The sequence below is a fragment of the Colletotrichum fructicola genome (genome assembly GCF_000319635.2).
Source record: "Colletotrichum fructicola Nara gc5 chromosome Unknown KSG_Nara_v1_contig08, whole genome shotgun sequence".
Lineage (NCBI taxonomy): Eukaryota > Fungi > Ascomycota > Sordariomycetes > Glomerellales > Glomerellaceae > Colletotrichum > Colletotrichum fructicola.
This window is the reverse complement of record NW_027094058.1, coordinates 2,844,770-2,857,214: the sequence shown is the minus strand read 5'-3', so window position 1 is coordinate 2,857,214 and position 12,445 is coordinate 2,844,770. Positions and strand designations below refer to the sequence as shown.

The 12,445-nt window shown below is 47.5% G+C and overlaps 5 protein-coding genes across 5 annotated transcripts; 2 read left to right on the top strand and 3 right to left on the bottom strand.

Annotated features, from left to right (window-relative positions):
• Positions 1–183: 183 nt before the first annotated feature.
• On the bottom strand, positions 184–1,746 carry ATG4 (Cysteine protease ATG4; the record flags this gene model as incomplete). Its single annotated transcript, XM_032025789.2, has 4 exons — positions 184–571; positions 622–849; positions 920–1,088; positions 1,188–1,746. The coding sequence occupies 4 exons, from the start codon at positions 1,744–1,746 to the stop codon at positions 184–186; spliced, it is 1,344 nt and encodes a 447-aa protein (XP_031877670.2).
• A 686-nt stretch (positions 1,747–2,432) lies between these two features.
• On the top strand, positions 2,433–4,933 carry SQS1 (the record flags this gene model as incomplete). Its single annotated transcript, XM_032025788.1, has 4 exons — positions 2,433–2,778; positions 2,859–2,900; positions 2,969–4,409; positions 4,477–4,933. 4 exons carry the CDS (start codon positions 2,433–2,435, stop codon positions 4,931–4,933), a joined length of 2,286 nt encoding a protein of 761 aa, XP_031877669.1.
• A 376-nt stretch (positions 4,934–5,309) lies between these two features.
• Positions 5,310–5,915, bottom strand: HTB1 (Histone H2B; the record flags this gene model as incomplete). Its single annotated transcript, XM_032025786.1, has 4 exons — positions 5,310–5,400; positions 5,451–5,538; positions 5,590–5,661; positions 5,753–5,915. The coding sequence occupies 4 exons, from the start codon at positions 5,913–5,915 to the stop codon at positions 5,310–5,312; spliced, it is 414 nt and encodes a 137-aa protein (XP_031877649.1).
• Positions 5,916–8,495: 2,580 nt separating this feature from the next.
• hh2a (Histone H2A) lies at positions 8,496–9,042 on the top strand (the record flags this gene model as incomplete). Its single annotated transcript, XM_032025785.1, has 3 exons — positions 8,496–8,551; positions 8,639–8,931; positions 8,987–9,042. 3 exons carry the CDS (start codon positions 8,496–8,498, stop codon positions 9,040–9,042), a joined length of 405 nt encoding a protein of 134 aa, XP_031877650.1.
• A 537-nt stretch (positions 9,043–9,579) lies between these two features.
• CIB22 (NADH dehydrogenase [ubiquinone] 1 beta subcomplex subunit 9) lies at positions 9,580–10,145 on the bottom strand (the record flags this gene model as incomplete). The annotated part of the gene is made up of 5 exons (XM_032025784.1): positions 9,580–9,602; positions 9,660–9,701; positions 9,763–9,841; positions 9,929–10,061; positions 10,123–10,145. 5 exons carry the CDS (start codon positions 10,143–10,145, stop codon positions 9,580–9,582), a joined length of 300 nt encoding a protein of 99 aa, XP_031877648.1.
• Between the last annotated feature and the right edge of the window lie 2,300 nt (positions 10,146–12,445).

The window sequence follows — 12,445 nt, the reverse complement described above, 5'->3', positions numbered from 1 at the left end:
ATTAAAATGTCCAAATCCATGCATCCAAACCGATGCTGCTAAAAGAAGCCTTTAATGTTCCCCGGCCGGCCCTGTTGCGCCTCAATGTGCTGGTCGTGGATAGACTGATGCCCAGATCACGAATAAAGAAATGTCATCCCGACACCGAACGGGTTTGCTGACCGCCTGTGCGCCTTGCTCGCCTCAAACATCGAGGATAGTGTCTCCATCGTCATCGCTAAGGGTTTCCACCTCGTCAATCGCACTCTCTCTCTCTTTACCGCCTACTCCAGCAACAGGATCGTTGTCTGCGACATGTATCACGGCCTTGCCTTGCACATGCTTAACATTGCGTCGCCACTCGGACCAATCATCGTCATCTTTGATTAGAAACCCAATCAGCATGCTAGGATCCATTTCCCTGACATGCAATCGCCGCAGCCTCCGGGTATGGGCGGTGTCAATGTCCGCGTCAGTATATCTTGATGGATCCGAATGATAAGGAAGAGCTGGACGCGTGTGGTGGGGATCTAGATAGAACAGGAAGGAACCTTGTGCCCCTATGAAATAGTGTGAGGCAGATGGCCGGCCTCTGCGGGAGAATTAGTACCACACCAAGCTCCTGTATCCGGGACCACTCACCCGGCGATACCTACGGACTGTGGCATCTGTAGAGCAGCGATCAGAGCATCCCAGTAGACAGGTGTGATCTTGTCGATACCCAGCCTCGTGCCCACCAGAATGAGTGTCGGATGGAATCGAGTGCCATCAGGCTTCGCAATCTTCATAAATTTGTCCTCGTAAACGTCCGGTCCATCGCCAGTAGAATATACCCTCAAAGACGGTTGCTCTTGGGCGTTGGTCAGAGACCTGCAGTCGGTGGTTAGATCATCTGTGACTTCAAACATAACCAGATGGACCACAGTCAGATATAACTTACTGGATGCAGCGGGCAGTCGCAGACGGGCCGAACCATTCCCCAGGATATTTTCCGCAAGCAACTGCGCCGTGTTGGACAAATTGATGAATCGAAAAAGACGCCCTTGGATCATCGGCGAACATGGAAAGTAGTTGACGTTCCATACTTCGTGATGCACCTCGTCGCCAATCTGGACCAACCATTTTTAGTCGACTTGATCACGCATCGGCGACACCCATTATGGAAGCCAGGGGTTTTAGGGCTGAAACGCAGAGCAGACAGGACATACCACGACCGAGATTGGTGATAGCCATCGCGTTCGCCAGAAGCATCTGACCCGACCGAATCATGCAACCCCATCCGCTGTCGGATGAAAACCCACTTTGATCAACCAACTGACTCTTGATCCGCATCGACAAGGACAACGCTGATGAAGCGCGAGGATCAGTAGACTTGGCTATAAGCTCGAATTCGGACCGATACGTCATCCAGAACTTGGACTCGAAATCATCCAAGAATGCAGCGGGCCAACCTCCATCTTGAACAGCGTAATCATCGTCGTACGCCAAAGAGGAGGAGAAACTGCTGGACACTGAATCGGGAGGAGTCTCGGGACCCAGAGCTGGGGGCACTGGTGATGGGCTATTAACGTTGGTCTGGGAACTGGCAGTGTCTGTTGTAGGCTGCGTCTGGCCACGGCTGCCCTTATCTTTACCAGCCTTGGTGCTTAGATTGTATGACCGACCCAAGCACCAGACGGGAAGGTCGACCCGGTAGTCATTTGTAGGCTCAGGATCCCAGAATATCTGCATGATTCGACGGTACCGGCCGAGATCCACAGCAGCCATCGCGGATGCCATCGAGAGTATAGGCTCGGTCCAAATGCCGAGAGGATGCTGGTGTTTGCGTCTGGGGGTCAGCAGCCGAAACAGAAGCTGAGATCGAAGACACAGAGGCGAGCGCGAGGTGACTGTTGACAGTGGACACTGCTTGTATCGCGCTGTCGCCAGGAGTTCTAGAGCGACGTGATGAGTTGGGCTGAGCCTCGCCGGTGGTTGATGGTTCCGTGATCGCGCGAACACGGCTGAACAGTGCTAGGTAGGAGCAAGGTGATCATCTGCTGTGTACAGAGTATATCGGAGAAGGCAGATTGGGGTAAGGCACAGAAATACGTACACTGAGGCTCGACGGGGAGGGATCTGCGGGGTAAGACAGTGCTCAGTTCGTAGATTCGCTACTAAGATCAAAGAACGTATAGGTACAGCGGATTCCACATACTTTGCCTTTGCCAGGCGACGTTAGGAAAGATGGGATGTGTAGGTTGAGAAGGTCCTCCCTAAGCTGCCCAGCCGATGGGTAACAGCCACAATCAAGTGGCCCTGTGACGCATCGGCCTACCTGGTGTATGCATGGCGGGGCTTAGTGATGTGAGGTACGCTAGTCACTGTACCAACCTTACCTTTGATAGCCACATGGGGCCATGATTGGCATGTCAGCGGGTCTTCTACCTAATCGCCACCTGTATTTCGTTAACATGCTATGGTGGCGATTGGGCGACACACGACTAATGGACGACTACGGAGCACCGAGATGGTCCTCTTTTGATCGTCTCAACGTGCCCCACTTCAACCCACCTGCACCCGTGTTATCGATAAGCGGCTCAAACCCGTGCGTGGTCACCTTCATCCAGGCTCTATTTTTTGTTTTGCGTCAGAGCCCCCCCCCACCTACGATTCCCATCGACGGCCGAAAGTTTGGATTTCCTAGCTTCGGAAAAGGTCGACTTTCGTTTCCCGAGGCCCTCTCACGGGGCTTCTTCCACGGAAATTTTCTCAATCACAAACAAAGCCACAACTTTCCCTACCAGCAGTGGTTCACGCGTAGGTGATGCCACGTCGTGGCAAGAGAGGCGGTGCGAGAGCACTGTCAGGCAGGTCTTTTCAATTGCGACCTAGTCTAGCTACGGATCGGTATCCTGCCTCAGTCAACGCTGCTTCGACCGGTTAGTTGAAACTGTTCCCAGCTGACGAATTCATGTGCCGTAAACCAAGATTGACGCCTTTGTTCCAGGGTTTACGTTGCAGGATGAGGCCCGTAGCACCGCGCACCGTTCCTCGCCCTGGAGTGCCGATACGAGACTACGACATCAACCTGTCAAATTTGTCAGCAATGGATCTATCGAGCCCCTCAAGCAACTGGAACAAGAGATCTTGCACAAAGCCGAGGCTGCTCAACTCGAAAACAAAGCGCACGACAAGTTGATCCTGCAGTCTCGAGACAACGCGACACAGCTCCACGAGACTAAGGGAACATCGCCAGGAATCGACAACGAAACCTCCATGGCGACATCTACAGACGAAATGGACCCGGATGCCACTGCTCTTCCAGATCTCAAGATCGATCTCGCCCCCAAGCCGCCTGAGCAGGCGTCCGAGTCGCTGCCGTATTTTCTTGATGTCACAGGTGACAGAGACTTGCAGCACAATGTCGCCGTTGGTTTTGAATTCCGATGCGCCTCGCCTGCCGCGTCCGACTCGAGTGAGGAGGTCATTTTGTTCAAAGGCCGTAATAAGGCTGCTCCTGAAGCTTCCGGCGGGACAGAGAAGCCATTCAACCTACATGGAATATGTACGGAGATCAAGGCCATGGAGCAGACCGTCCTACCGAGCAATAGTGATACGGAGGGCTCGGCAGATGACAGTTTCAGCCTCGAGCGCAAACAACCCCGAGGCGCAAGAGCAGCAAAACGTCTTGCCGATGAGGAATTGATTGCAGACTACATTGCTAACATGCGGGAGCATGGCGATGGCGAAGGCCTACTACCGGCAAACGCATATTCTCGACGAGACTTGGGCGGCTCCCTCAGCGAATTTGAAAGTATCGACGGGTCTCTCGATACCCTCGCAGCCCAGCAGGCAAACTCTTTGTCGGATGATAGCAGCGAGGCGCAGATAGCAACCGATGCTGATGGTTTGAACGACGACAGGATTGCCGACCACGCACCCAAAGATCACCAGGCCGGGAAAGGCAAAGTCGTATGCGGCAACAATGCAGTTCGAGATTCTCTCCACACAGACTTGCCTAGCCTGGGTTCATTCGATGCGTCTCACGGTGAAGAGGCAATTCTACCCAGCGAAATCAGCGATCAGGAAGATGATGAGGATGACCTATTTCGTTCAGCGGCAGACCGATTTGCTGGTGAGATCGATGGCTTCGACTTCATGGATTGGGATCGACCTGCTTTAAAGCGTAAGAAGGGCAAGGGCGCTAAAAATAGGATCCCAGTATTCGACATATCTGATTCGGAGCTTGAGGAGAAGATGCTGGCGGCTTGGAAGAATGACCGCGCAAAGAAGGCCGAGAGAAAGCGAGAGCGACAGGCCTTGCGCGCCCAAGGCCTACTTGGAAAGAACGTCAACCCTGAAGACTTGAGGGTGAAGTATCCCCATGGCATGGGTCTAGACCAGATTGCCGATGAACTTCGGACATTTCTCCTAGGCACCAACACCATGTAAGTCGGCAGTTGCTACCTATCCGACTTGTCTTCAACAGACCCCAAAACTGACAGCAGCGCGCAGCCTCACGTTACCCCCTATGGACAATCATGCCCGGAAAGTTATTCATGAGCTGGCGAGCAAGTTTAACATCAAATCCAAGTCAACCGGGTCAGGCGACCAACGTCGCCCCATGCTTCATCGCACCCTTAGAACTGCCAAGTTTGCAGAGGAAGTGTTTGATGCCGCTATCGCTCGTGTCGGTCGCAAGTATTTCCCCCGCAATGATACTACCCTCCGAGCCGCTGTACAAAAACAATCAGCGCGTCGTGGGGGAGGCGGCGGGCATGCAGGCGTTATCTATCGGGATGGAGAAGTCGTGGGCGGATCGGCGCCGGAACTGGGCCAGGAGAACAAGGGGCGGGCGATGCTGGAAAAAATGGGCTGGAGCAGCGGCACCGCCCTCGGTGCGCTCAATAACAAAGGCATCTTGCAGCCAGTGGCCCATATCGTCAAGCGCAGCAAGGCGGGTTTGGGATAACATGCTTCGCCGGCGTTCGGGAGATGGTGTGCTCCGTATAGCGGTATCGAATGGCACACGGGCTGGGCTAGGTGCACCAGACTAGCCAGCACCAGGTCAGCGGCTTGGAAGAGTAATTTCAAAACGTTCAAAAGCCAAGGTCCAGGTGTTGTGTTCATGTGCACGAATTCATTCGTCCGAAAACCCTATTTCTCAAGGTGTATTGTACAGCCCGCAAACCCCGTTTGACCGTGAAGACATTGCCCCCAATAAAAGCAAACCATCCGTAACGCATTAAGAGACTCCAAGGATATTGGGAACCTTGGCAGGTCTCATCATGACACCCAAATGCCAAGTAAAATCCAATGCCCGAAAAGAAAAGCAGCGCAAGCATCCCTTATTTCGTGGAAGAAGAGTACTTGGTAACGGCCTTGGTGCCTTCCGAGACGGCGTGCTTGGCCAGCTCACCGGGCAGAATAAGACGGACACTGTAGTGGTCAGACAAATGGATCCGTGCCAAGGTCAGCGAATAACTCACGAGGTCTGGATCTCGCGGGACGAGATAGTAGACTTCTTGTTGTAGGCGGCCAGCTTGGAGGCCTCAGAGGCGACGCGCTCGAAGATGTCTGCGTGTATGTTAGAATGACGCGCCTGCGATGCGAAGCGTAATTTCATACCGTTGACGAACGAGTTCAGGATAGACATGGCGCGGTTGGAAATACCGGTGTCGGGGTGGACCTGCTTGAGGACTGTTTCGAGTTAGCAAATTGGAGTGCAAATTATGCGCGTGTTGTGCACGCGTCGCGAGGGAACGCAACATGGAAAGCTGAAAAGACTTACCCTTGTAGATGTAAGAAGAGTAGGTCTCCTTGCGAGACTTGGTGCGCTTCTTCTTGTCGCCAGAAGCAGCGGTCTTCTTGCCGGCATCCTTCTTCTCAGGGGCCTTGGAGGCAGTGGAAGGGGCCTTGGAGGCGGGCTTCTTGTCGGCGGCCTTGGGGGGCATTTTGACGGTTGGTTTGGAGGAGAGTGGAAGTTTGTGTGGTGGTGAAAGTGGTTGAGATATGCGATGTCTGACGACGGGTTGTGAGGCTGGTTGATGAAGTGAGAGAGATGTTGTGGGATGGACAAGATTGAGGGGGGGTGGACTGGGTTTTTGTAGCTGGACGCGACAGGCACTAGCGGCATTACTGATTTGATGCGAGGCCAGAGTGATTTTGGGGGGAAGAGCCTCGGAGGGGGGTGGGTGGTCAGTGGGCAGCAGCTGGTGGACCAGGGGTGCCGTGCTGCGCGACAGTAACCCGGGTGTCCTTCAACAGCCAGCCTTGGGTTATGAGTGGAGACCGCGACAGCGGCTGCCGGACTAGGATACACACGCGTCCGCGCTAAAAAATACGTGCAGACAGGTAACTGTTTTTTTTTTTTTCTCGTGATTCGCGTGTCACCCGGCGGGTTTACCGATCAGAACCAATCACAGCCCAGGAAACACGCCCAAGAATCCCCCAGAGTACGGCGGGTAGGCAAAAGCATGGGAAAATAGAAGGGAAACGCAACCTGCGCACTGCCCAATCAGGAAATTTCTGGGGGAAAGCTGTCGCCTGCTGCCGATGCTTCTTGAGGACAAGGGACTGGATGGAGTTTGGCGTTAGTGCTCAACTCAGGACTTCAGGAGCAAAGCGTATGCTCTCATTCCCGAACAACGACTTCAGGTCCAGAATGCAGATCCACCATCTGTCGCAAAGGAGACTCCTCGGCAACACATCGTGAGGCAAGAAAAACGCACAAGCTGCGAATTAGAATCGAAATAATTTGTAGTCTACTGTGTCAACGTGCATACAAGTTGAGAGATGGGTGACTATGCATCATCAGTATAAATCATGAGCAATAGGCGTTAACTGTAATCAATCGTGCTTGCCTATCTCAGGACTCGAGAGACACATCCTGTCGCTACCCACTCCTAATGCCTGCATAGGTAGAGCGCATTCTGCCACACGACAGGCAGAGAATGGATTATTCTGTCTCTTCCGCTTCCGCTCCTGCATGGGATTTACCGCCGAACGCGATGTCGTGCTAAAGTTTCCACCATGAGGTAGGTACGCGTCACTGCCCTCAACGCGGGTGGATGGTACCTGAACCCAGTGACAGTCTGTTCGAGTGACACTAAATCCCCCGATCCAGCATTAGGTAAGGTACCTAAGTAAAGGGAGCCTTGGCGGCCAAGGCACAATAGCCAAGCGTGGAGACAAATCTAGATCGCGACGCGTCCTCTCCGTCGCAAAAACGCCAGAGTCCGAACCACCGCAGAAGCCAAATCGGTGGATTCCTCCAGTTCCGATTCTTAGCCCCTCTTTCCCCCCTCTTCCGAGTTCAGCATTCTCCATTGCCACAAGGCTAAGTCATTTAACACATCACGGATGCCACGCAGGGATTCGGACCCTAAGGAAGCTGTTCCTAAGGACCAAGAGAGGGCGCTGGATCTGAATCTGTTTGTCGGGACGGGCCCGAATGCGTGGGTTAGAGTAAACCAACACATTAGGCTGCAGAGGATCCAGCCGACTGGGGCGTTGGAGCATGCCGTCTCGTTAGCATTTCAGGGTCTCTTTCCAGCCTTGGGCCAGAACACGCGTGTATTTACGGTAGAGGTGGCTCACGCTGCGAGAGAAGAGGGGGGAATTTGTACCTCATGGATTTCATATGGAAGCACATAATGAATCTTACCACACCCCTCATAAGCATAGCTGGGTGAGTACGCCTGCTTATTCAAGGGACAAAAACGCGGAGAACAGGTTGTCATACGTGCGTCCAAAGCTTAGAACGGATTCGGGAACAAAGGTTGGAGGCCGTGATTTGGCATCGACACTTGAGTCAAAAGTGGTGGGTACGGGGTGGTTTTACGACGAATCCGACCTGAATGATTAAGGCTGTCATGTTGATCCCGACATTGGTTTCCTCGCGTGCTCGCAAGTATGATTGGGTTATTTGTGAGGGCAATGGGGACAGAGAGACAGACGGTGAGAGGAAAAGGGAAAATAAAAAACCAGAAGAGCAGAGTGAAATGCGGAAAATAGGCAATAACAGACGGAAGTGGAATCAAGAAAGAAAAGTGAGTAATGGAACGAGGAGGATGGACCAGTAAAATAATTAGAAGGTACAACGAGGTAAAACCACAGCCGGACATACAAGCAACGATAACGACAATCTAAGCAGGTGTGGAAATGTCGAGAGGAGCAGGAGAGGACCCCGGGTTTTATTCCCTAGCGGAACGCAGGGCCCAGGCGGCTTTAGGGGGGCCGATACGTACCTTCCACCTTGGGTGCTCCTGCAAGCTCCAAAAAAAATGATGCACCACAACATGGAATTTCTGCTTTCGGCTTAGCGCTAAATTGCGCGCTGGTGATCCGTGATTGAGCTCCTCCAACGCGAAAACTACTTAACTTACTTCACTCCCCACCATCTTCGCTTCCTTCTCTCATCATCTCACATTTCCATCCCCAACCCCAGCGAACCAACACGCCAGTCGCACGCCAGTGTCAATCTTCGCAACCTCAAATTTTCCCACCCTTTCACCACACCAAACTCAATCAAAATGACTGGAGGCGGCAAGTCCGGCGGCAAGGCCAGCGGTTCCAAGAACGCGCAATCGTAAGCATTCCAATCCAGGACGCGCTCCGCGCACCGATTTCTTCGCGTTTGTACGCGCTGTTCAACATGTCTCTAACATCTCCTCAGCCGTTCCTCCAAGGCCGGTCTCGCTTTCCCCGTCGGTCGTGTCCACCGTCTTCTCCGCAAGGGCAACTACGCTCAGCGTGTTGGTGCCGGTGCCCCCGTCTACCTCGCTGCTGTCCTCGAGTACCTCGCCGCTGAGATTCTCGAGCTTGCTGGCAACGCTGCCCGCGACAACAAGAAGACCCGTATCATTCCCCGTCACCTTCAGCTCGCCATCCGCAACGATGAGGAGTTGAACAAGCTTTTGGGCCACGTCACCATCGCCCAGGGTGGTGTCTTGCCCAACATCCACCAGAGTAAGTTCGCTCCTATAGAGCATGTTCTGTACCTCTATTCTGACATCGTTCATAGACTTGCTGCCCAAGAAGACTGGCAAGACTGGCAAGAACCAGAGCCAAGAACTGTAAATGGGTTTCGTGGGTTTGGTTTTCTTTCGTGCTGGTCGGCTGCTTTGGGTTGTCATGACATCGGGGTCACGGTTCAGGGTTCATGGTTGATTTTCACGTTTGGGTTGTACAATAATACCACGGCAGCGGAAGCTGTGGTTACGAATGAGAATACCTTTTGAAGATCACTTTCTGCTATTTATTGGCTTGTTTTCATGTGCCTCATGATGTCGGACAGTGAATGGTTGCCACATGTCTGGTTGGGTTGGACACGGGACATTTGTTAGTGTTTCCGCAGCCAGGCCTTCCGGCGTAGTCCTCAGCCGTGCGATATTGAAACCGCCTCAGGCTCTGAACCCCTACATCTGCGCACGCCGGGGTATCACGGCATGCAATCTGGATTCGATGTCTTAGCAACCTCGAATGTGGATTACGACAGGGTTGTTTCTGCGTGAACAATTCTGATGATTTGGCAAATAGTGCTGAATTGGGATACATGCATGCCCATACCGTCGCCGAATCCGAGAATCAATGCCTTCCTTTTTCTGCTTCCATCGCTCAAAACTTCAATTGGCGCGGGGCTAGAGGACTTATCAGCGTGCCGTAATGAGGTAATAGTAGACATGCTCGAAACTTACGGTCCAAGATAGGAGCACGGAGGTTACGCTCATACTTCGATCCTGTTGAACCACTATCAGCAACCATTTCAACGAACAATCGTGTAGTCGAGGGATGACGAACCGCCGGGTGCCGTGGGATGCACGTACGGCTCTGGGTGCTTCCATCTCGCCAGTAGCTTTTCCGTCTCGGACAGAAGCTCCTGTTACGCAGCGAATTAGCTTCTGTTCCTGGCGACCTGGCGCAACCATTGCCACATTCATCTGGCAGATCACCTTGACTAACTCACCCTTTTCTGCCGCGAATCCGTCACGCCGCGGTTTGCTTCGAAAAGAGATCTGATGTACAGGGCCTGGCCCCTCCAAAGATGACGGTGGACTGCCCAATCGAGAGCGAGCTTTAGGGAACGTCGATAGAGCGACCTATGAATGAACATGTCAGCTCAGTGACTCCCCATGGAGTCTAAGCATTGAGAGGACTCACAAGGCCGCTTGGCGAGTCGACATGTCGGCGGTAGAGGTCACGTCGTTAGGTCGGGAGAGGAGGGGAAGTTGATGCGTCAGCTGCCACCCGAGTAAACCGGAGCGAATTGGCAGCGTAAGAATTCGCAATGGCGACAAATGGCGCGGAGGTAATAGGATGTCCAAGCCGTGCGGCTGACAGGTATGCGGCGCTCAAGGCTGACTAGATATGTGGGGCTGCACTGAACTGAAAACCTTTAGCCTGAGGCAGTAATTAGGTATGAGCGCAGGGTATGCTTATTAAAAGGATGCTATAGCTAAGTAACTATAGTATAAAGACTAGTTAAGTTATCTATATAGCTTAGACATCCTATTTATATAAAGCACCTTACTGTTTTATTTTAGCTTAATTATAGCTTCTATTTATTTAAACTTATTTAATTATTAATTAAATTATTTAATAATTAAAGAATTATTATTACAGATTATACTTTTAAAAAAAATTAAAACTTAAAGTAAAATATAATAAAACTTTTATTTTATTTTTATTTTATTTTTAAAAATATATAAATAGTATTTAAATTAACTATTTATATAAAGTATTATTTTATGCGTTTTTTAACTATTTAATTAAGTATTTAATTTTTTATAATTATATTTAATATATAAACTTTACATAGAATATTATATAAAAACTAAATAAATTATATTATATTTATAATATTTTATATTAATTTATATTAGTTTATAGCTTTTAGAATAAGTTTAGTATTTATTAAAATATATATAAACAGACATATTAAAATAATAAGCTTAATGTATATTTTATATAATATTATAAACAAAGGCTTTAATAAAGAAATATATTATTATTTTAAGTATAATTAAATTAGTTATTTATAAAATAATTTTAAGAAAGTAATAAAATAAAGAAATAGTTTTAAATAATAAGAACTACTAAATAAGTAATATATTTAAATTTTTAAAAAGGTAAAAAAAAGTATTTTAAATTTAAGAAATAAGTAATATTAATATTAAATTTAGTATTAAATATAATTTAAAAATTAAACTAATTAAGAATGACTTTAATTAAAATATGGTATAAGTAGGTTTTTATAAGATTAATAACTAAAATTAATAAAAGTATTTTTATTTATATTTTAATAAATTATAATTATAATAACTAGTTATAATTTACTTTTAATAATATATTTTTTTATTTTTATAATATTTTTTAATTTAAACTATTTCTTATTTATAAAGTTTTAATAAATTAGTTTTTATTTCTTTAAAATATTTTAATCTTAATATTATTTTAAATTCCACTATAATTTTAAAACTTAATTAATAAATTCAATTTTATTAATATAAATTCAATTTTTATATAATTTTTAAAAAACTAAATACATTATAAAGATTATTTTTTATTAATAAATCCTTAATATAAATACTTTTTAATTTCTTTAAGAATATGTTTAAAACGTTTAAAACTTTTTATTTTTAATTTTTAACTTTTTAAATTTAAATCCTCTTGAAATAAAAATCAAAGTTTATAAGTTGTTAAAGTTACTACTAATTATTATAAATATTTTCTTAATTTTAAATATTTTTTATAAAAGGTTTACATAGATAGTCTTAAAAAAGATCTTTACATAATATTTGAAATTAAAAAAAAGTTAAAATAACTTTTTATAAGTAATAAGATTTTAATTTATATATTATATTTAATTAAAAGTAATTTAAACTTTAATAACTTAAAAAGAATATTTAATTATAAAGTTTTTTTTAAATATTCAATATTTCATAAGTTAATACTTAATAATAATAATTAATCTATTAGTTATAGAAATTTATTTACTATGTCGACAAAATTCTTCGCCACAAGCACAATAAGTCTACGGGAAAGGTTTCTGTGCTAGTAAAATGGTCGGGATACGAAAAGCCAACATGGGAACCGGTCACGGAACTGATGGAGACGGACGCCCTGCAAACATACTTATCAAAACATGAAGAACTCAAAAACTCTCTTCCGAGCCCTACAGAGGGAGAGAGGGGGTAATTGTCACGGTCTATGGACCGGTGTTCGGCCTTCGGCAAGACCCTCAGCCACGACTCATTGGACCCACCAAAATCCAATGGCGCATTTGCTAGAAGGTTCCAGGAATATCGACAAGGTCAATGGCAAGGTTATAAGAATGCCCAGGAAATAGGGAGGATACGGTTCTGTTTCCTGTTCTTCAAGAAGATTTATTGTACTCGTAGTAGTAGGCTAGACCAATGGCATCGACCTTGTCCTAGACCCTTACATTACAATAAATCTTCGTAATATTTAAAGTAGTTTAATT